Genomic DNA, 23,624 nt, shown 5'->3' with positions numbered 1-23,624 from the left:
GCTGTCTGGCCAGGATGCCTGCCCAGACCAGACGAGGGCCGTGGCGATGGACCAGCAGGAGCCAAAAGAACAGCACCATACAAGGTAAAGAGGCGATTCACTGTAGCCTGTGAACGGAAGGGGCGCCATGATGGAATGTGGAAGGGTACCCACAGTCACTCATTGCTATACCTGTTTTACAGCATTCTGGGAGGGGGTAATAACCACAATGCGACAGAAATGGGGAGAAAAATCCTGTTCTTTACAAAAACTCTTAAATTCTCTGGGCTCACTGCTAATGCAAGGGCAATCTTTCATCTCATTACAAAAGCCATTCTGCTACATGAACCTTATGCACAAAAACCCATCAACCTCCCAAGTCATCACCTACAGACAATTTTATTTGGAGCTCTGGAACATCTGCAACTCATCTATATTTTTGCGGATTTTAATATCAGCATTGGCCCGGGAGCCACAAAGAAAACACACTAGGCATTTTAAAAATACTCCATTTCCACATTATAATATTGACACTAAAGCAGATTCCCACCCCGTTTCTACCTCATAAACCTCAGTTTCGTGGGACCCCCCTGTTATTACAGGAAAGTAAAAAGTATCGTCGATTCTCCACCCAGCGTTTTACCACACCGTCCAGAACTGCTGACACTGTACAATGAAAAAGACTACAGCTAGTTCATTTTAAGAAACGAAGTAAGCATTACGCGGGGTTAAATGAGGAACCATGAATTAAGTTATGTAGTACCGTTTGACTCATTTCACAATTAGAAGTCTAGCTTATCTGACCTCATTAGTTATTGATAATTGTCAAACGACGTAAGATGAAACGACTTTTGACTGATATGCATTCCCTATATCTCTGTGATTTATATAACGTATATGCAAATAACGAATATATAAGTCCCAAGTCATGTATCCAGTTTTAATAATTTCAGTATGATTCATTTTATCTTGAGGATTTAAATTCCAGTGTATTATGTTACACTTACAAGTTACAGCTATGGACAAGCTTCTTATCTGCTTTGTTAAGTACAGTAGCTATTGTCCCTTTTAATTGTCTTACACGTAAAAGATAAATGGTCAAAACGCAGAGCAGAGTCCACGTAACAAAAGTCTTTTTCGAGCGGCACGTTGTAACTTTGACAGGTTCATGTAACACACGGACCTTGAGCCAATGCAGATAGTAAACCTCACTGATGATCTATTGTGTAAACAGGAGACACGTCCAAGTAGGAGAAAGACCAGAAAGACGCTAGTAGTGTCAAAAAGAAGAGTTACATTTCAGTAGCACCGAGAATGCAACAATACTGGGAAATGACCCAGCGAATAAATCCGACTCTATGTATATGCGTCCGTCAGCTAACAGTAAGTAATGATCAACTCCCAGCCGAACAGACACGCAGTTATACACCACCATGGCTTTCGGAAATGCCGCAAACACCCTCAAAATGCTGGGATCACGGCGCGAAATTGAAAGAAATAATAATAATAATGTAATCAACACTGACGTGGAGCAAACATCAGCAGCAGACACGTCCTACAGGACTTTTTGGACCATAATGTCCATCGTGAAGACGAAACGTAACTTCCCCCAACCCGCAAAGTTATTTAACGCCATCATGAAGGAACACTGATAAAGTTCTCAAGTCTTCGGATAAACTGATAATCTGTGCGTCGAGGTGTTAAAACTTGCCTTGTGATCCTGAAAGTGAGCCGCAGTAAAAGGCGTGTTATTTATTTGAAATATGCGCACCAATGGTAATAAAACAAACGCTTTAAATCAGGCGACTTTATCAAGACAGTTTACAAACCATGAACACCAAGTTTGTGCATATAGAAATCATAACTAACGCACATTTAACTCTTTTCAGTTTACGTGCTCGTCGTTTATTGACTTCGATAACTTGCGATCTCTTTATATAAGCTGATGTCCTTCGATAAGCAGAATGAGATCACACTTTTTTGGTTATTTGCTATACAACAATAGCATTTCGAAAACAAAACCCGCCAGAAACCAGCATAAAAGGTGAATTTCAATCGTCAGACAACTTTTTTCAACTCGACCACAAACTCTCCTTAGCGTCTTGCATGCTACCACTCCTTCGCGTAACGTAATTTTGATATTTATTTCCGCCCAAACCTTTTTTCCTGCAAACTGTTAGATTAGTGCAACATTTTACTAACCTGTGCGACCTCGTTTTTTTTTTTTTTTTTAATCTCCACTCGTTGCTACATCACTCGCAGTTTTGTTGTGTCAAACAAACCTAAGAGGAGGCATTTAACTCCGAGAGACCGTGCATGTAGCTTCAGTGTCGCTGTGTGCAGAGAAACTTCTGCTTCCCCCAAATCCGGGACTTTTGCAGTGATGCAATGTTTCCAGATGTGCTTCTAACACGCGCGTGTGCATCATGCCATCAATCGAATGAAGCGCCCACGTGGCTAAACAAACCGAAAACTATGCACATTGTTTTTTCCTTTTAAAATTACTTAGTTATTAAGTTCATATATTGTTCACATTTGCCATTAATCCAAAGATCTGTAAGTTATTTATCATACAGAACACTCCTCACAAAATGCTACAGTATGCCAATAATCTGTCTTTTAATTCAGGGGTTATCATTTGGAAGGAAATGCAAAAATGTTACTTTAAACCTTTAAGAGTGGTATACGATCAGCATGCCAAATACCATGTTTAATACTATACAATTTCCTTGAACTTGTAAATTATACTGGACACTCAGCATTGCAAGGTCTAACCCAATACCGTGGCAACTGACTTCCGATGCTGGACCGGAGAGAGGAGAGTCACAAGGACAGGGGACGAGTCACAGCTGAGTCAGAACAGAATAGCAGGAAGGGGAACATCAATGAGAAATAGGGGAGGGAAGGATGAAGGGAGCAAAACTGCTTTGGCACTTCTCCTGCACCTCCGGTTTTCCTTTCAAGGGCTGCCTTCGGGGTCGCCAGACAGTGTCAGTGAAGACCCAGAGCACACGGAGAGGTCATGGCCGTGTCGACAGGGGTAGCCGAGGGGGGCAGTGACCCCATGTGTCTCTGTGGCCTTACTAGAAGTATTCAGCCAAAACTTTTTATTTCCATGTATGTATTTAATTTGGGATAGGACAGCTTGGTCATATAAAGCTGTATACTATACTATAATATACTATGCCATGCTCTGCTCTGCTGTGCTATGCTATAATATGCTATTCTATACTATAAAGGCAAGATTAGGACGAAAAATTGGCCATGGCCTTATGGGTTCATCATGGGTCACGGTATTTTTTTGCTGGGGGGGGTCCCCATGGTAAATTTTGCTGGCTAACACCCATTGGTCCACAAGGAGAATTCCTGGTATGCGTAATGGTCAGTCCCAGCCCTGTATTACTCTATGTCATTGTATGTCATACTATGCTATATATACTGCAAATTATAAAACATACGCTACTTTGCTTTTCTCCTGAATGAAAAAGTATCATAAAAAAGTCCCCAAACCCAGGAGAGTCAGTCTAGTACCAGTCCTGGTATGGAGAATAAGTCATTACATCCTACAGATCACAGCAAAACTCACCTCCACACATCACTCTTTCATAGAGTTACAATATAACACATTCTTTTTAATTAATTATTATTCATTATTATTTAATATCTTACTATATAACAGTGGTATAAATAAACATTTGGCAAATACATTTTATCTGCAAAACATCTAATACGCAGTATGTTAATATAAGACGACCTGTATATATTTAACTCTAACATTATGAAAGACATTCTTTCTGAGTTCATGTGAGGTACTTTTTTAAAAAAAACTTTCCTTGACAGTATTACAAAATGAACTATGGAGAAAAACTCAATTTTACCGTAAAGAGCTTAGGAGTTACACAGCACTTTAATGCTTCCTGCGCAGCAGTAGCATGTTGTATAAATAAGAAATTAATGGGGAATCCCAGCCTAAAACAGTAATTTCATAATTCAACAGAATTTTTTCATAATTTTGTTTCCGATCCACATATATTCATGAGAAATTTCTGATTTTGATGTTATGGGGTTTATCCACTTACGTTTCGCCTGTTTATCACAGGTTGGGGCTTGGAGTCCATTCCAGGCAGCACAGGGCATAAGGAAGGCAGATATACAGAAGCAATTTAGCGACAACCTACCTGCACGTCGTTGGACTGTGATAAGGAACCTAGACAACAGGGAGAGAAAATGCAAACTCTCCAAACACAAAGTAGTGGTGGGATTTGAATACCCTGCCCTGGTTTGTGGAGACAGTGCTGCCCAGAGCCACTGTGCTGTTTAAGTACAGCTGCTTCATTGTGAAAATCTTTTTTTTTTTTCTCTTTTAATCCCTAGCTCCGAAGTTTCCCACAATATTGTGTTGTGAAAAATCAAAAAGATTATGGTGAAATGACGGAACACAAAATTGCTGATGTAATTAATGTTTTAACACTGTTAAGGACGGTTGTAGAATGATATACTGAAAGAACAGTAGATGGCAGTAATGAGTAAGTTTGGTATGGTTACAATTTTTTTGACATTAAGATTGGCTTCAGCCCCTTCCCGGGCTGTTCCCTGCCTTGCGCTTGTAGCCTCTGGGATAGGCTCTGGACCCCCCATGACCCTTAATAGGACAAGTGGTTGCAGAAAATGAATGGATGGATGGATGGATAACTGGTTTCAATTTGCATCTGCAGTATTACAGTAAAGTATTACCAACAATAAAACACACACAAAACAATACAGATAAACACCCATCATTTCTATTGTACTGCTTTAGTCACCTTTCCCACTGCGTGTGAATAAAGCTGGAGGTGGATGATGTGTATGCACTAGTGGGTGGGGGGTTTTGGATTTGGAAGCCAGAGGAACCTAGTGTTGATGACACTATTGTGGACAGCCCCCAACCCCCCCCCCCCATGAGTGACACAACAGTGGGGGTGGAGAGCATGAGATCCATGCTGAAGGACAAATGCCGGCAGAGTAAATATCTTCTCACACATCAGAGCAGAAATCTATGGCAGACACAATCACCATAGAAATATATGACATCAAATTTTAAAGATTCAAGGTTCACTTTATTGTCCCACAATATAGGAAACTTGGAATATGCAAATAAACCTGATATATGCAACTAATACATACACCAGGTGAACATGGGTTTTAGCTCCTATAATAGACACAACTAGCTACTAGCCCATAAACAAAACATATTCATGGCATCTTTACTATTGTCACAGGAAAGAATTATAAAAGATAATGCAGCACTCAGCAATTTATAAACAACATTTAACTGGTGTTGAAAAATACAGTGAGTCAAAGCACACAAGACCAGGGGTGAGCATCCATCAAGTGCAGGGTCTTGGGTTTAGCCTCTGGATGTGTGTGTGTATTGTTTAAATCCTGTACCCAGTGAATCACCATGTGCACTGAAGTGTGCTGAAATCACTCTCCACTCGTTGTCCAATCCTACGGCTTTCAAATCAGACCAGCAGCCCAATGATTGGCTGCTGTAGTGCAGTCGATGTCACTGCCCCGGGCCCACTTTTAACATTTTAATTATAAGGGTCTAGATCAATACTTACACAAAGCAAATGGTTCCAGGGTTCTCTGCTCCATGTCTGGGGGCATCTAGCGACACCCCCAGTCCCGCCCCACTACCCTCGCCCCCCCCATCCTAGCCCTCTCCTCTCTTATGCCTCAGGACATTAATCACCTCACTGAAGAAAATCTGCAGATACAGATTATGACTTGGATGTGAATGTTAAAAAAAAGTCATGCAATAAAGGGTAATAACTTCTGTTCAAGAAATGTGTCAAGGCCCATCATTTCCAGGGATACTTCTGCTAGTCCGACCCCGCTCTACGGCAAGGTATGGTTCCTGAATCTTGCACTTTGCACTCATTGAATACTTGTTTTATTAGGTTCCTGCTTTGATTGGTAGATGTTGTGTAGCTCTTGCTCCAGTACTGCTTACACTTGTAGCTGGACATTCATTGGAAGCTCAGTCTACCTTATGCTGCATTCCATTTACCTTGGAGGACTAAAGTCAGAGCTGGGAATGATGTCACATCCCAGTTAACTGAGTCCCAGTACAACAAGTCGGAAAGCCATTTAGCAATACCAGGGACCCGTTTCAAAAAGCAGGATTTCATGCTTAGCCAGACAACTAGTCAGATTTAAGGTACCCCAGTTTAAATGTTCTTTATCTTCATTCACTTACATTTAGGCCAGACTACCTTAAATCTGACAAGTTATCCGGCTAAGCAAGAAATCCTGCTTTGTGAAACAGGCCCCAGTTCTAGCCTGTTAGCAATATCAGTTGATAACAATACTTTACGTGGTATTTTGTGCGTACAATCACCATAGCAACACATCCACAGACAGCAGTGGGACAGTACTGTATGTTCCACTGATTTAATGAAATACAAAGAAAACATAACTGCTAATAAACAGTATATGACTGCAACTTTCACTTCTGTTGACAAAGGGTGCAGCCATCTTGAATTCTGAGGTCAGGGTCTCAGAGTTTCCTCCGACATTCTGAGTAGGAATTCTAATTTCAGGGGACTTTCCAGTTGAAATTTCTGACTTTCAGGTTCAGATGGAATGCAGCACTAGACATCTACTTAACAGCCATTTGCAATGTGTCTCATTTGTACATCACTTTCCACAAAAAAGTTTGCCGAATACAATTAAATGTAAATGTAAAAAAAAAAGGAACCCGTCATACATCAGAAATGATGGAGCCCTGAGATATGGGGTGTTTGGCTGCCAATGCAAGTGGCAGATTACTGCAGCACACACCTGACACGGCCTTTTACTGGTTCCCCTTTAACTCCCCAGGTTCTCCACTGCTGAACTCAGCCTTGTGGGAAGGCCAGCTCCTCCCCTTGCTCTAATCCCAACGGCGCTGCCGAATCCCAGTGACAGTGCTCCGCAAGGATCAATGAGCGCATCCCGCCAGCACGGTCACAGTAATGGGCGGCTGAGCTTAGGGGGTGTCCCTCTCGTTAGTATAGTGGAATCCCTGACTCTGCAGGAGCTGCCCAGCACCCCGGTGGAGATGAGAGGAACAAGGTCATCATACATCACCCTTCCTCATATCAGTCACTCCCAGTACAGCAAACACACTCACACAACTACACAGCCAGTCTTAAAGGCAGGGAGGGAAAATGGGGACCTCTCACAAGAAAGACGAGGTTCCTTGCCCCAGAACCTGTCCACAGCAGAAGGCCCAGGATTAGGCAGAATGGGATGTATTATAGCCAAACGTCAAGGCAATGACCTGTTCCAGTTCCAGGAAAGCACCTCACATCACTAGAGGTGCTGCCAGAGATTTTGGGCCCCATGAAAGCATATCACACTGGGCCCTCAACCCAGCCCATGCTTCAGGGCACCTTCTACTCAGGGCCCTTGGAATCATCCTACCTTCAGTCCCCGCCCCGAGCAGCATAAGCACATTCAGTATAAATCCCCCAATTGATCAACAGAGACTAGCAGCTTGCACCTCTAGTCTGCATGCTGAGCCTCAAGATGCTAAAGCAGAGGAATACTGATGCTGTAGTAGAGGGACAGTGATGCTGTAGTAGATGGACAATAACACTGTAGTAGTGGAATACTGATGCAGTAGTAGAGGGATACTGATGTATCTATTTTGGCTTTGTCCACTCAGAACGATTAGTGGTTGAAAATTGCTGCACTTCATAGTATATTTTACACACTGGTATTTGTACTTACTGAGTAGCATTTCATCCACCAGTATTATGTCCATGATAACAAAAAGCTTTGATTTCGCCTGCCCCGTGTGAGGATCGAACTCACGACCTTCAGATTATGAGACTGACGCGCTACCTACTGCGCTAACGAGGCTAACGGTTAGGGTCGCCCACAACGACATATATCAAAATAAAATATTTTAGTTTGAATAAACTTCAGATTAACGGGACGCTATAAATGCCGAAACACATATACAAAAACTGAGACGAAAATGAAAGAATTTATAAAAGTATTAAAGAAATGATATCGCAGTCCTCAGGAACATTCAGTTACATTAAATCCAGGTGCCGTAGCAAGCCTACTGCTTGTTGTATTTTCAAAATGCACGATAAAGCGTTTAAGTGGAGAAGGCGAAAATATGGGGAAGAACGGGTTACACGGGAGAAAGACAAAAGAACTAAGGAAAAGAGTGTGAGGGGAGAAAAATAAGAAAGAAAGAAGAGTGTTGTTAGTTGAGCTGTGCATTACATGTGATAGCCATTTCTGTGAAACGTTATAGAAAATGACAGTTCGCCTGTTTCTAACAGAAAATATGGATCCGAAGGTCGCATGTTCAAGCCCCGTCTAGAACATTTTTTACTAAACCTTACAAGTTGTATACATGTATAAATTTACTTTCATTTTTTCATGGTGTAATTCACATGTAATTTTAATGTCATTGGTTGTGACTGATATATATTTCGATTTTAGGAAAACTATATTATGCGATCACAAACAACCGAAATCAGCGAGTATTGGTACTTATACGTATCTTCGACTGACGGCCACTCGCCCGTAGTAACGGTATATCCACTACCCGGGGAGGGGGGTGGTGCAGCTTGTATGGCGCCTTGGGCAACCCCCCCTTCAGCGTCCCCCGCCAACAAAAATTGTGCGTCCATCAACTTTATTTAAGAATCTTCCAACCACATATAAACTACAGTTTCACTGAACATTGTATATAGTATACCAAAACGCACATACATAACGTGAAAAAGCATTAAAGAACTGAGAAATGCATTATAGAATTCAGAGTCCTCAGGAACACTCATGAAATCCAGGTGCCACAACAGCATACTACCTGTTGTGTGTTCAATATGCATCTTAAATGGAAGCTAAAGAAAATCATGCGAATTTTACAGCTAAGAAAATATAATTTACTGCATGCACGTTATATGACAACCACTCATAGTAAAACAGAATATTTAGCAGTGTTTAAAAGGGAGCAATATAAGTACATAGTGGTCCACGGTCATTTTCAGGTACAGTTTTAAAATTTAAAGCTTTTCAAACTTCTTATTGGTACCTTGACTATACTGTGAATTTAGATCTAACTTGAATAATTTTCAGAAATACATCAGTTTGTCTCATAACACCTTCCCCTGTTTTAATTGCATTTCGTGGTTGGGCTGGGCCCACCCTGGCCGGGATACCAGCCCATTAGGGGTCATATGATCACACTCATTCGATGGGCAATTTACAGACATTAATTAGCCTTCAGACCGGAAGAAGGAAACCCAGACGACAGAGAGAGCGTGAACATGCAAACTGCACAGACACAAAGAGCAGAGTTGGGGCTCAGACTCCTAGCCTTGTGGTAACAGTGCTAAGCAGTGAGCATACATACAGCAACGTGTTTATTTCTTAGTTTCTTCTGAAAGGTACATTTCTCTTTGTGCTTCTAGGAGTCTCCAGCATCTTGCCTGTCATTTGGACAGACACTGTGTCTATACTGTTCAGCAGTCTGAGCCATTAAAATTGCAGTTATCTGAGGCACAAGCTGTTTACAGTTACTGTAATTTCCTAATTTATGAGCAAAAAAAGATGTCATGGAGTGATAGGAACCTGGAGTTTGGCTCCATGGCAACGCAATCTGGATGGGTGTGTGTTATACCCAACATAATTTCCCTTGGGTGTAAAGTACCGATTCCAGAGCTGTCCCACACCCTCAGAGCCATTACATTATAATTTAAACATATATATTTTTTTAATTTCTGCTACACCCACACCAGATACACACTCATCCCGCATCGCCATTGTATTTATTGCTGTTCCTAAATGGCTTGACATGTCACATCTGACCCCCCCATTCTGCGGCCATGATGAGAGAAGACAACTCAATTTCTTCATGGTCACCACCCATTTAATCAACCAGTCATTCTCCCGTCAGCCTCATCCATCAGGGTTTAGAGGCAGACGGCAGCTCTGGCGATTGCGGAATCCTCCCCACTTTCACGCCTCCCCCAGACAGAAAATGCCTAATTCACAGAGAATGACTCATTTGCCAGAATCTGCCTTTGTGACCTTGAGGAAGACCCCCATCTTCAGGGACGCTTCCCACAAGCACGCCACCGGTCCTTCCCGACAACCCTGAAACGCTGCATTTCATCGCCAGGTCTGAGTCAGCCGTGTGTGTGTCCTGTGGGAATGTCACCGGCCTTTCTTTTCACCAGCAATCTCCACATGATTGATGTGGCTACTGTGTAATGGCTGAACCCATGAAAGGCCCCATAGTTCCCTGCCCCCCCGCCCCCAGAAAGCTAGGGATTTATGAATACTTCACGTTAAGCATTTATAACAAAAAAAAAAACCTCAGCCTGTTAATATATTAATGATTTTGTTTTTTTCCATTTCATGTGACTATGTATTCTCCCACCTTCTATATGTGTGTGCGTATATATATATATATATATAGATTCAAATATATTAATATATATGAAGTTCCTTTTGTTCTTTTCATATTTAACTACTAAGATTTCAAATTGTTGGGTTATTGACTTGATGAGATGGTTAAAAATAATTAGACCATTTACACTTGAGTAAACATGCTGCATGTCTTTAATGCACAGCTACAAATGCAACGTTCCCCGTTCGTTCCATGCTTTGCATTTGGAATATAGGTCAAACAACAGGCTTCCGGAACAAAAGGTCAGTTCTCTTATGAAATTTGTATTCATTGGTTATGAATTGAATAAACATCACCATACTGTGATTAACTGGCTTCCTGTCATACACCGTTTCTCATGGCACCTTTTGCAGCAGCAGCAGTGACAGCCTCAGTCTGGTGCCGCTGCGAAGAGCTGCGTGAAGGTACCAGGGTTACCTGGGGCTGGTTCCGACCCGTTTCCACCATGGTTGCATCATGGAATCAAATGCGACAGATCAGTATGCAGAAGACAAAATAAAAGACGAGCATCTGTTGGAAAAGAAGTGAAAGCCAATCTGGTCAGGATGCTGCTTTTTTCTATGCTGCTTCTTCCAGATCAGCTGGCTGGAGGTTCTACTTCGTGAATCCCACACTCTGATGCAAAGGCTCCATAGTTCCGCTAAAATCATTTTGTAAACAAACCATTGTTGGTTTATAGCAGTGTTTCTGAAATCGAACCCCAAGGACCGGGCTAGGAAGCACACTCAACCTTTCCCCCCCCCCCCCAAAGTATCACCTTCTTCAGTATACATATTTTTTAAAAAATAAGCAAAAAAGCCGGTGGATTTATCTAAATATATTTCATATATTTTTTCTTTGGGGGGGGGGGGGGGTAACTGTTATAATCATTCATGTCAACATATCGGGAAGCATGGGTTAAGTTTATTAAATTGTGTGAGAACACATTCTCAGCATGCAAAGGTTAGCTTCTGTGAGATTTAGCGCGCTCTTTGCACAAACCAAAAAGCCAGAGTTTTCACGGTAAGCAATGAGACAATGCTGGATAACTTAATGAGATTTTACAGTGAATTGGGAAGAGCCAGCTGCTGCCACTGCCAGATAGCTCTGCTCCCCCCTCTCTCGCTCGCTCTCCCCCAGCAGAGCATCTCAAAAGGAAGCTGTGTTGGTGATCATCCAGAAACCAGAAGCTGGGAACAGACTCAGAGGAATACAAGGACAGTCTCCTACAGGCGGCCCTTGCAGCTGGTCACGGCTCACTCTGCCGTACCAGTAAGGAATTCGTGCGAAGTATCCGAGAACCTGTGAGTGACATAGAAGGCTTTGCTAACACCGGAAGGATGTCACATCGGGAGGACGGAGACGGATGTCAGTTACGCAAGAATCAAGCATCTGGGTAGGAAGCAAGATGCTGGGGGTTTGGTCTTCATCTCAAAGGGAATTATTCAGTCTGCAGATGTACTGAGGAATCGGCCCAAACACACATGAAAACAGTTTATCTCCAGTGCAAGCAAAGCAATACAGTTGTCTCTAAATATCACAATGTAGCTTTACTATACATTACAGTTTCGCAACAGCTATCAGAAACCTTACTCAAATTACTGAGACACTTCTGTTTCAGTCCTTCAAGGTGTTTAAAAAAGCACATAAATTCCAATCCTGGAAAGCAAGATTTAATAAATTAATATACCCATGCGCAAATCAAAATACAAAAATATTACAACCAAAACATGAATCGGACACTTATTGAAAGTTGAGCGCAAAAGATTTGTGAAGATTAGATTTAAGGGTGAGAAAAAAAAAATCACAAATTATTAGAATGCAGATTTAAAATTTATCTAAATACATACTGTGTATAAAAACAAAACGGGAAAAAAGATCAAATCTTCACGAAGGTACATAAAAAAAGAAAAATGTATTCTATGTCACGTACAGGTATATAGTGTTTCACAAAAACAACTGAGCAACAATGAGCTACATCCACAGGACAGAAAAGCAGAGTCACGATGTTCGACGATAAAAACCTAAACACATGCTGGACAACTAAAAACTATCCAAAAGAAACGCGCTCTGGCCTGTCGCTCTGTCTCTGTTAACAACCCCCGACAAAAATGGGGCGGTAAACATGCAAACTTAAACTTTAAGGTACATAATCCGCACCCATCAAAAGGGGAAGCAGAAGGTATTTACAGTACTGGTCCACTGGGAGTTAGGGGAAAGTAGAATGATTAAAAAAAAATCCTTCATATTCAAGCCTTTGCACAAAAATAAAAAAAGGTTAGGGAGACAGCAGGAAGCCAGCTGGACTGGGGGAGCGATTCCCCCCTTTCAGAACAAGATGTCCTCATTTTTGATGAGCGACTCCACCACCTGACGCTGGTACCGGATGTCGTTCAGGGCCGTCATGGCGTCCAGGTCGGGCGCTCGCATCAGCGTGGGCCCGAACACGATTCCCAGGTTCTCTGCATTCATCAGGTTGTCTTTCTCGTACTGCGTCACCCTGTGCGGGGGAAAGGGGGAGCGTGGAGTGAGGGTTATGGTCCCCAGAGGAGGAGGACGAGCACGTGTGACGTCACTGAGACGTGAGGCTCGCTGTACCTCTTCAGGTGGGCCATGAGATACCTCAGCGTTTCACAGTGAGCGGGCGGTAGCAGCTTCAGCGCCTCGTGCAGGGCCTCCAGCCGCTCATCCGGGTCCGTGAGCTCTGGGACACAGCACACGCAAATGACACGGCACACAGGAACAACACAGCGAGGTCACCAACAGCCAGATCTCAGGCCTACCCTATCAGACACTTAATCGGATTGCTGAAATGTCCATGACTGTCTGGAGAAAAAGGGCTACAGATGCTCCTCAGCTTACAATGGGCTTACATTCAGATGAACTTATCATAAGTGGAACAGATGAATATGAATATGATCAATAAATAAGTAAATAACTACTGTAACTAGATACCAGTAATTGAAAAGTAAATAAATAATACAAATTAATTTGGTTAAACAAACAAAAATAAACAGTACAGTATATTGTTAAACACAATATCGAATGTTTACGCTGGTGATTGCTACAGAAACTGAACGTGCGTCTGGATGGATGCTGCCAACGCCAGACATCAGCAGAAGGTATCGTTCAGCATATCGCCAGCCCGGGAACAGATCAAAATTCAAAGTTCCATGTCTGGTGCATCGCTATCGCAACACCATAAAGCGGAAAATATAATACGTTGGACCATCGGGATGGGAGAACATTCTGTATGTGACAGAATATAAACAAAAGTAAAGGTCACATTCATACAGGAAACTGTCACCTTCCTATGAGGAATGAGTCTTTTCACCGTCATGTATGAACGATGTGTCAGCACGATACATTCAGGTATCATATTCGATACTTTCCTCTGCTAATTTCAAGCTTAGAGCAAAAGCGAATTTCAGAAGCTGAGAGAAGCAGCTGCAGCAGCTCGTCGAAGGTCCCATCGGACGGCAGCAGTTTGAGTGGAAGGCTTAACGTCGCAACGTCTGGTGGCAAACGGCGGCATCAAAGTTCACCGGTGCAGCCCACTGCGTTTCACAGGAGGCAGGATGTGTCCCGGGTAAAGTGTCGCCTTCACCGTCCCGGAAACAGAGGGCACTGCTTTCTAAATATACCGCGGTGATCATTTTATGTTGAACCTTCCCAAAAAAATCTGGCATGTAACTGGCTGAGCACTTCACTTCACCTACGCGTGGCCTACTTTCACGCACACGGGGGGATAAAGGCTCGTGTTTAATACTCACTTGCAGCTTCGATGAATCTGGGGTAAGCGTCGTACGTGATGACGGGGATGGGTAAATCCCTAAAGTACAGTTTAAGTGCACCGGTGATGATATTAATATCTTCATAAACATTCACAGAGATGTCCGCCTTTTCTCCATCTGCAAAGGGAAGGTCCAGCGTTACCAAGAGAGACAAAGTGGAAACTAATCTGAGCGCCTCCGTGTCGGAGCCGGATGCTAATGGTGGCTGGCGGAAAGGGGGCCTGGTCTCCAATGACTCAGTACTTCAGACTGTCCTTGTCACATACACCTCTGGTTGTCATTGGGGGGGGGGGTTGAATCAGCCTAGAGCATAGTGTGGCCCGGACATCACGAGGCTGTGCGTGGGATGTCATGCCACTAGGGAGGCCTGGGGGCAGGGACATACCACTTACTGTAAGGGGGGGGGCTCTCCTTTTTCGTAAGACCCCAATGACTGACAAAGGCTCCTTGTAGGCAGCTACAGATGGTGCTGTGTCATGGAGATGGTGCCAAATGTCATCTCTGAGCTATCATGAGTAATAGATCCACTCTAAGAATCATCTTAGCAATGCCTGTGGCTACAGTTTCCCCATTTAAATTAAATGCCCCATTAGGAATATGTGAATGTGTTGTATGTGCAAACTGCATATAGCCATCGTCTTAAAAGAATGGCGTCTGGTGTCATGAACCTTCAAAAACAGAGCAGGAGGACAAGACGAAACCAGACAAATGTACCTCTATCAAAGGTCAGCTTAACATCTTCGATTAAGTCACTGAACCCTGACACTCTGTACAGGCCTTCGGACTTCAGACCTTCAAAGGGAGGGAGAGACAGCAAGCATTACACAAGGAACACAATTACCCTTCGTATACAGCCATGGTGTATTTGAAGCAAATTTACACAAAGATGGAAATCATGGATTAAGAGAATCCAAGGTGGAATAAAAGGTTGAACATCCATCTACTGATGTCTCGGTTTCAAGAGGCTCAGTATGGTGTGCTGGAGTCCTCTGTCCAGTCGTACAAAGGCAAAACTGGATTAAAACTGAGTTTTCACTAAAATTGGGACTCTTAGGTTTAGGGTGACCACCGGCCTCTGTCCAAGGAGAAAGAGGTAAGATCCAAAAAGGAGGACACCTATATACAAGAAGGAGGACTAAGACCCAAAAAGGAGGACACCTATATCCAAGGAGGAGGACTAAGACCCAAAAAGGAGGACACCTATATCCAAGGAGGAGGACTAAGACCCAAAAAGGAGGACACCTATATCCAAGGAGGAGGACTAAGACCCAAAAAGGAGGACACCTATATCCAAGGAGGAGGACTAAGACCCAAAAAGGAGGACACCTATATCCAAGGAGGAGGACTATTAAGGAGGTGTCTCACGCTTTTGGTGTGATTGGGGGTGGGAAAGTGTAACGCAAGAAGAAAGGAGGACTCACCCCGGGACTCGATCTCTCGTATGCACATGTCCACCACCATTGGCCGCTTGGCATTGTGGGCCTTCACCAGCGTCGTGAGGTCACAGCTGTACACCTTCTTCACATGTTTCAGGTCCGGCTTGCAGTCGTTTGGGACCATTTTGGAGCACTGCTTGTGAACATTCAAACCGCAGTCTGGGGGGGGGGGGATATAAATTAACGGGACAGGAAACACAGGCAGAGCCTCATTATAGGATGGAGAAACCTCAGAAATGATTACTCCATTCATTTATACATTTGACAGTATAATACTTTGCTGTTTACAAGACAGGATGATTTATTAAAATGAACTAAAAGTATTTTTCTAAAGGCTCTGGGATTTTTAAACCAACCACACTGGTATAAAAATAAGTTTGTCAATGAGTGTTATTTTTATGCATTTTTGTTAACAAACCACTCAGAAAAAGCAAATGAAAACAGAACCAATGACAGAACTAAAAATAACTGAAGTATCACTGTCTGCTCGCTTCAGAAGCATACATGCAGTGTTTTTTTTTTTTTTTGCTTACAAAGAGCTAAATCTGCTCGATAAATATTTGCCCTCAGTTTGACACTGAGCACTACACCACCCAGCAGCAGATGACATCACTTCCTGGTGGATCGCCAGGACTGTCTGGTGTCACCTTGAACACTCCACTAAACGGCATGGAGGAATGGCAATTACTAAATGCTCTGATTCAGGCCTCACTGCCTCATGGTTATTCATTAAATGTCATGGTTGCACAGCTGCTTTCAAAGGGAAACCTGGCATATTCACTGGGCGAAAAATTAGGTTTATGATAGTATTTTAACCACTTTTCAATACAATTAAACCATTTCCTTATATACAAGATTTTTTCCTTAAATTTCAGTCAACTAAAATGAAAGGGTCACAACAGTATAAATGATGTATTACCAAGATACACAGATGTCTTTTTTGAGGCTAAAATGTCATTAATTTTTCAGTGAGAATTTCCCCGTGACCAGTAGGACAGGCTACATGCCAGGTGATGTCATGCCAGGTGATGTCATGCCAGGTGATGTCATGCCAGGTGATGTCATGCCAGGTGATGTCATGCCAGGTGATGTCATGCCAGGTGATGTCAACAAAGACATGCCACGCACTGACTGGGCAGGTGGCTTCCTCCAGGAACAAACATGTACCATTCCATTTATTTTTAATGAGACGTTGCAAGCTCATATTAAATATGGATTTTTTTTCTTATTCATACAGGAAAAAAGCAATTTGTGTAAAACGGCATGCCTGTGGAAGTGTGCGTGTGTGTGGTGGGGGGGTCCTGGGTGTGAGGGGGGGAAGCCAACTGCTGTGGAGCAGGTTTCACCTTGATGATCGCAGTGGGGGTGGGGTGGTGTGTGTGTGTGGGGGGGGGGGGCTTTTTGTCCAAGTAGCCTGCGGAGCGATGAAGGCGAGGGGCAGCTGAGTGCTGGAGACGGTGGGTCGGGACCGGGGAGGGCGGCAGGCGGGCAGAGGCTCAGCCACGCAGTGCTGCCGGCACTACAGGACCCAGTTTCACTGGACTTTTCGGTGTCAGAACCAGACTCATGAGACTCGTGGATCCGACTGAAAAAAATAAGGCATGGCGTCTCCCAAAAGGCTGGGAATGCTGCTGTCCAAAACTATAGACACAACCGGACAGCATTTACATAAGAAAACTTAATTAGACCTTATTATATTAAATTAAATGTGTATTCAGAATATTAAATATCCATTTGTTTTAATTGCGAAAGGAAAAGGCCAGGCCACTTTTCAAAAAAAATTAAAAATATAAAAAAGGCATGAAATTCATATTGCTTAGCAACTGATAATCTTGAATAGACGTGATTACATTTTAGTATACAGTTCATTATTTTTTTTGAAGCCCCACTCAGAGGCTGCTCTGTGAATGGTCCCCTTCACGTTGTGCCCAGACACGTCCTTCTCTGCAGACGGGCACCGAGGGTGCAGGGGGGAGGGAATGAGTAACGACAGGGCAGGACCCCGGAGCCACATTTAGACGGCAAGGTCAGGGCCCCCCAGGCCTGGTGTTTGCACCAAACCATGCAGACTCCGGGGAGCATGTGCATGCTAACGGCACGGAGCTACCCGGAAGACCGCAGGCATGGCATGCATCGGCGGGGGATGCGGCAGCCACGCATGCGAGAGGAGCCTCGCAGCTCCACTGCTCATTAAAGAGATACGTCTGCTTTGTGTCCCTCCCCCAGCACCAGGCCGGGGGGGGGGGGGGGGCATACTCTGGCGAGAAAAAGTAGCACGACACAGGGCTGGCACATATTTGCTTCCTGGCGCCAGTGCAGAGCTGGGGGGGGGGGGGGGTGAGGAATTTTGGAATGCAAATTTATACATAAAAGACTCCCCTGTCCCAGTTTCTGCCATGTGAAGGATTGTGTGAAGGAGGAACGTCACACACGTCCTACAGAGCATCTTCAGATGTGCAGATCCCAGCATGTTAACCGCCTCGCAAAAGCATATCAATTATTCATCTCGCGCAAACATGTGCGTAACACACTTTGTCCTATAAATATTACACAAAACACCAACGTCCAACTGCAACACTGTGGCTCAAGGTGAGCATCTTCAAAGCTTTATCAAGCTGGAACCCTCTCTGGGTAGCTTGGCATTAAGGAAAATCTTAATAAAAACACACAGTGAAGAAGGGGGAAGAGATTGGTCTTCCATTCCCAAACAATGTATTATTAACACATCCCATCGGATCAGGCAGAGACAGAGGGTCTCAATTTACATTCTAGAAAACTCACATTTTAAACTATTTTTTTCCCTTGAATACCATAAAAACAATAATTTGCGTTTTTTTTACTTGTGTTACGTAGTGTAAGGATACAAGGGCTCATTTTAAAACTGAGTATTCTAAATTAATGTTGAATATATACTCACAGTATTATGGATCACATGTAAGAGAGAGCAAACAATAATGCTTAATGACTTGAATTCAATGCTTTGATTCACGTTAGTTAAAAGCGTGGATTATAAAACACTGACTATTTTCTCACTTTTTTTTGACTGTTCAAACAAAAGCTACGTTTGTACGTATTTTATTCCATTTAAAATATGTCGTTAAGACAATGGATGCCATAACAATAATACTTCCGTACTGAAACGTTAGTCGATGCAGCAAGGCAGCCAGACGTCGTTCTATTTAATTTTCTGCCAAGATCCCTTGAGCAGATTCAGAATCAGTCGATTAGTTCTGCCTGGTTAGACGAACACGCCTGGAACCCACAATTTAACCCCAGATCCAGAGCAGAAGATGCGTGCTGTTTGCTCGGAGTTGCTAATCAGGAGTAAATAAAGCGCTGATGGAGTCCGCAGACGGACAGCAGACAAACACCGTCTGTCCCCCAGTGGCGGACAAAGGGACGAATTGAACCTGCCCGCCTCCATCGACAGGAGGTTCATTATCACCATGAGCGGCCCCGCTTTAAATTAGGCAGAAGCATCGAGTGGCGTTACAGCACGCTTGGGCCAATTCCATCAGAGCCCCCTTTGTCTCCAGGCTCCCCGTGTCCTCGTTAGCATTTCTCCTCCGTGTGTTTAGGGCCCCGTACACCCTGACCACGTTTACACGAGTTAAGAACCAGTTAACTGCATGGTTCTCCCAAAATAACACCCTGTGTGTTTACTCTTCTGTGGAGTGAAGTCAGACGACAGGTCCGGCATGGGGGGGGAAACGCTTACCTGCACATTTGACTCCCTGAGCAATCAGGCCCCACATGAAGTTGGCACAGTATTCACACCAGTGTGGCCCCCGGAATGTGTGGACCTGCAGGGGGCGAAAGGGAGCAGGGAGGAGAAGCGTCCAGGTTAGAGTTGGCAGCCTTGGCAGCTATTGCATATCCTGAGTTTGTAAGTTTGTGAGTGAGCATTGGCATTGTGGGGCATTGTGGGGGGGGGGGGGGGACTTGGGGGTGGAAGATTATCCCCGTGAAGATAACAGCCGCTGCAGCAGTCGTATCAAACTGGATGCTAATCCACTCAAACAATTAACGAGGCGGGTGTAAAGGAGCAATGGGGGGGGGGGGGCGGGGTGCTGCAAGCCTCCAACACGGCACAGCAGGGTCTGTGGGGGCGGGTTGTCATGGAGACCCACCACCGTAGCGAACTAGGGGAGCCCTGCCAGGTAATGGTTTGGCCAATCAGGAGCAGTAAAAGCTGGCGGAAGGCGAAGCTGCCGTCTAACTTTAGTTTCACGGTACCGCGGGGGACAATGTCAGAAATGTCTCGGCCCGTGAGGGCAGATTAGCGGCCTGGGGTGTGGCGTGAAAGACTGAGACGCCGAGGTCACAGAGGGGGGCGGTAGAAGAAAGGGGGAAATTACTAGGGAAAGGGGTGAGAACTGAGCTGCCGGCACCGATGCTTACATCAGCAGCACCATCGGCCTGTCAGCTGCGAGTGTGTGAGCATCATAAGCCAATAAGGAGGGGGCTCTCAGGGAACAGGCAAACGCTTCTTTGAGGGTCATCTAGGGGCACAATAAATTGCTTTTGACAAACAAAGACGCAGTCACTCTAGCTGCAAAGCCCCAAGCTGTATATTATGGTGAAAAGTCGGCTTTTCAGCTTTGGTGGTCCAGCCTGAAAGTAAACATACGTAATAATAACATTCTATGTGGTATGGGTCTGACGGTACTATCGCAGATGTAGGAAGACTGGGGAAAATGGCCTTCTGGGAAAATTACCCTGAAGGAGCTTAAAATGGTGAGGTGGAACTGTGGGGGGTGCTAGGGCACTTCTGCCCATGTCAGCAGTGTGTGTGTCTGTGTGTGTGTGTGTGTGCGGGGGGGGGGGGGTTGTGTTCCTCTGTACACCACTTCATTATCTGACAGAGGGATGTCTGCTGACATGAGCCAAAGAGGGACCCCTCCCCCTCCCATCCCCCATCAATTCCTTAATCTTCCCCATCTGCTGCCCAAACCGAGTGAGGAGCTGTCCACAGTCCTTCCGGCCAGAACTCCCTGATCAATGGACAGACCTGAACAGACCCCAACACAGACAGACTCTAAACAAACACAGGCAGATGCAAAACAAAGCCAGACCAAAGCAGAGCCAGATATAGTCACCGAACCAGATCCAAAAACAAGACACAGACGCCAAAACAGACCAAAAGACCACAACAAACACCAAAAACAGACCAAACGTCTGAAAGACAGGCACAGACACAGAGAGAAAGGCCGACAGGCACACGGAAACAGAAAGACCAGACACAGACACCAAAACATACAGAGAGATCAACAGACACCCACACCAAAAAGGAAACAGCAGACACAGACACTGAAACAGACCAGAAGACCACAACAGTCAGAGACACAGACACCAAAACAGAAAGAGCAACAGACACACACCAAAACAAAGACCAAACACCGACACAAAAACAGACACAGAGATCAACAGACAGAAACAGACAGCAAAACAGACAGAAAGACCAAGAAGACAAACACAGACAGACAGACTGACTCAAAACTAAAACACAGGCAGACTCAAGGGAATCCTCCCCTCACATTCAGAAGGCCCCGTTCAGCTAGTCCCCAAACAGCAATCAGAACCGACACGATGACCCCAATCTCTTTCTGCTGCCTCCGTCATTCAGGGACAGAGCGGCGAAGACGGCGCAGCACAGCTGCAGCCCTTACCTTGAAGTTGTGCACTTTCTCGTACTTGGGCGCGCGGTCGTTCTCCTTCAGCGTGGCTCGCCGCACCAGTGAGGTCAGCTGCGAATAGGCAAAGAGTTTGAGGGGTTGCCACAGGGTGGAAGGCGGCTTCTGCGGGCCCATGCGCATGCCCAGGGCGGCCGCCAGTATGTCCTGCTGCCCACTCTCCTGCTTGCTCTTGTGCACCAGGGTCTTGTTCCCCTTTTTGACCGAGCACGATTCCCGGGACGGCATGATGATGCTCAGGATGCGGCGACGCCGCAGAGACCGGCACCAGCGAGAATCTGTGCTGTCCGGCCGAGTGGAGTTTCCGAGGGGAAGGGTGGCGGATCGGATCAAGAGGCTCCCGGCTTAGCCGATACTCTGCTCCACGGTCTGCATCGTCTCAAGGACCGCGTTGGTCAGACAGGAGAACACGGAGGGACGGCGAGAGTGTCCTACCAGCAGCCCCTCGAAAATAAACTCTCCTGAAACATTAAAAGGGACAGGCCAGATGGCAGGTCGCGCCTGCACCGGGCTGATGGGAGCAGGAGGACTGCGCGCGATCAGGGGGCTTCCACACCAGCGCGACTCATCTGCATCTGCGGTAATCCCTGTCCTCCCTGCGCGGAGCTGATAGCCTCTCTGGAACGCAGACAGCACCGAGCATGGAGGCTGCAAGAGTCGTTCGGGAGAGGGAGGGGGGGAGGAGGCGGGGCTAAGCGCAGCCAAGCCGGACGGGAGAGGTCACATTCGCGAAGCAGCTGACCAATCAGGGGAGGCTGTGCCGAGCGTCTCTCTCTTTTTTTTTTTTCCCATTTGATTCCAAAACACCCCAGCCCCCCACCCCTTCCGCTCACCTCCCAGCCTTTGCGGGAGAACCCGAGGAACAGAGGATGGAAAGAGGGGAGGGAGGGGGGCAGATCTAGAGTGGGATGATAGCGAGGAGTGAATGAGTCATGCATCGCCACTCAGCTGAGAGCCGCGCGGCACTAATGCTATCCGGAACTGCTGCCCGCAAAAGGACCACAGAAGGAGGTGTCCGCCACCGTCAGAGCCTGAGGACTCCTGGTCCAGAGATCCCTCCCACAGTGACACAGCCCCAAGCCCGGTCCTGAGAACGAGGACCGCAGTATTTCAGCAGGTTATTTAAAGCCAGGATTTCTACACGCAGATACACTGAATCTCTGTAACTGAAGTCCCATGGACATACACACATTGGCCTGCATCAACAGCACAGAAAGGCACGGCACACGGATTATGTAAAAGCAGCCCATTTTCATGCAAAGCGGCCACGGGCCGGACTCATTAGTCAGCCTGGGGAGTGAAAGCCCATATGTTTCCTCTGTACGTAATTAAATCCCTTATAAGACCAGGGGGCTGCATTGTGCTTTCTCACCTATTGCTGAATTACATACAAAAAATGTAATATGCAAGGGGACAAATGCTAATTTCGGAGTGAATATCGTATGAAGCATATCGCTACATTATGTTTATTAATGGGCCGCTTGCGCCTTCTTTAAAATATCCTGTGAAGCAAGTCCTCACTGACTTTCACTCGCTCCGTAGATGGGACACGATGTACCATCACCGGCAAGCACAGGAAAGCAGTGTGCCTGTGAACTGAATCCAGCACCAACCCCCCCCACCCCCATCTCCATCCTCCCAGGGGCGGGGGGGGGGTTTAAGAAGGGGACACATACAGATTATTTACCTACCAGCTACTGGAAAGCACAGGCTGGGGGGTCAATCAAATAGCCGCTGGTTCAGGGTGCAGTGAGAGTTGGGGACTGAAAACTGCCCCCACATGTGACTGTTGACCCGCAGCAAAGATACAGGCCACTCTGGTATTTGGGGGGGGTGATTTGTAGGGGGAGGGCACCTGGTTCCTAGGACAGGCCATGTGACAGAGGCCCATCCACTCTCTCCATCTTTATTCAGGGTCATAAAAGCTCCAAGCCTGTCGCTTGGCCCTGGGAGGGGGTTCCCCAGCCGCCCCCCCCAAGCCAGGAACGGGAGACGGCTTAAATATGAATGACAGCAGTCGGGGCCCGGCTCTGGGGGGGCCTGGAGTGGTACCAGAGAGAGGCAGATGAAAGGAGGCAGTGGAGAGCTTTCACATGCAGAGCCACCCCCCCCCCCCGAATGACACCCCCTGCGATCCCACTCTCGGGGTGAAATCCGCTTTGAACGCTCCCCTAATTGACACGGATTGATTGGCTTCTTTTTCCCTGAACGCATCCCATACAGAGGCCCTGCCAAAGCAAGGAAAAGGGGGGGGGGGCTTCTGGAACACTGAGGGCATACA

General features: G+C 45.5%; 2 protein-coding genes, 1 long non-coding RNA gene and 1 other non-coding gene across 6 annotated transcripts in view; 1 reads left to right on the top strand and 3 right to left on the bottom strand.

The window, feature by feature from the left end:
• wipf1a (WAS/WASL interacting protein family, member 1a) overlaps nucleotides 1–2,333 on the bottom strand; it is a 13,969-nt gene extending 11,636 nt beyond the window's left edge. Inside the window, exon 1 of the mRNA XM_023801852.2 lies at nucleotides 2,182–2,333. The gene's annotated coding sequence lies outside the window, so the exon portion shown is untranslated. The remainder of the gene's footprint in view (nucleotides 1–2,181) is intronic.
• LOC111838640 (uncharacterized) lies at nucleotides 1,180–5,808 on the top strand. The gene is made up of 2 exons (XR_002836914.2): nucleotides 1,180–1,362; nucleotides 4,079–5,808. It is a non-coding gene; the product is annotated as an uncharacterized lncRNA (long non-coding RNA).
• Nucleotides 5,809–7,796: 1,988 nt separating this feature from the next.
• On the bottom strand, nucleotides 7,797–7,869 carry trnam-cau (transfer RNA methionine (anticodon CAU)). Its single transcript has one exon. It is a non-coding gene; the product is annotated as a tRNA-Met (tRNA).
• A 2,706-nt stretch (nucleotides 7,870–10,575) lies between these two features.
• Nucleotides 10,576–23,624, bottom strand: part of chn1 (chimerin 1) — a 39,044-nt gene continuing 25,995 nt past the window's right edge. For all 3 annotated transcript variants that reach the window (XM_072700213.1, XM_072700214.1, XM_072700212.1), the window contains 7 exons: nucleotides 21,320–21,397; nucleotides 19,369–19,453; nucleotides 15,636–15,809; nucleotides 14,929–15,006; nucleotides 14,194–14,331; nucleotides 13,019–13,124; nucleotides 10,576–12,920 (listed from right to left, as the gene is read on the bottom strand). In XM_072700213.1, coding sequence (XP_072556314.1) covers nucleotides 12,749–12,920; nucleotides 13,019–13,124; nucleotides 14,194–14,331; nucleotides 14,929–15,006; nucleotides 15,636–15,809; nucleotides 19,369–19,453; nucleotides 21,320–21,397 — 831 coding nt within the window. In that variant the 3' untranslated portion in view covers nucleotides 10,576–12,748. The remainder of the gene's footprint in view (nucleotides 12,921–13,018; nucleotides 13,125–14,193; nucleotides 14,332–14,928; nucleotides 15,007–15,635; nucleotides 15,810–19,368; nucleotides 19,454–21,319; nucleotides 21,398–23,624) is intronic.

Source organism: Paramormyrops kingsleyae, chromosome 16 (assembly GCF_048594095.1).
Source record: "Paramormyrops kingsleyae isolate MSU_618 chromosome 16, PKINGS_0.4, whole genome shotgun sequence".
NCBI lineage: Eukaryota > Metazoa > Chordata > Actinopteri > Osteoglossiformes > Mormyridae > Paramormyrops > Paramormyrops kingsleyae.
Note: the sequence above shows the minus strand (reverse complement) of the source record. Positions and strands in the feature narration are given on the sequence as shown.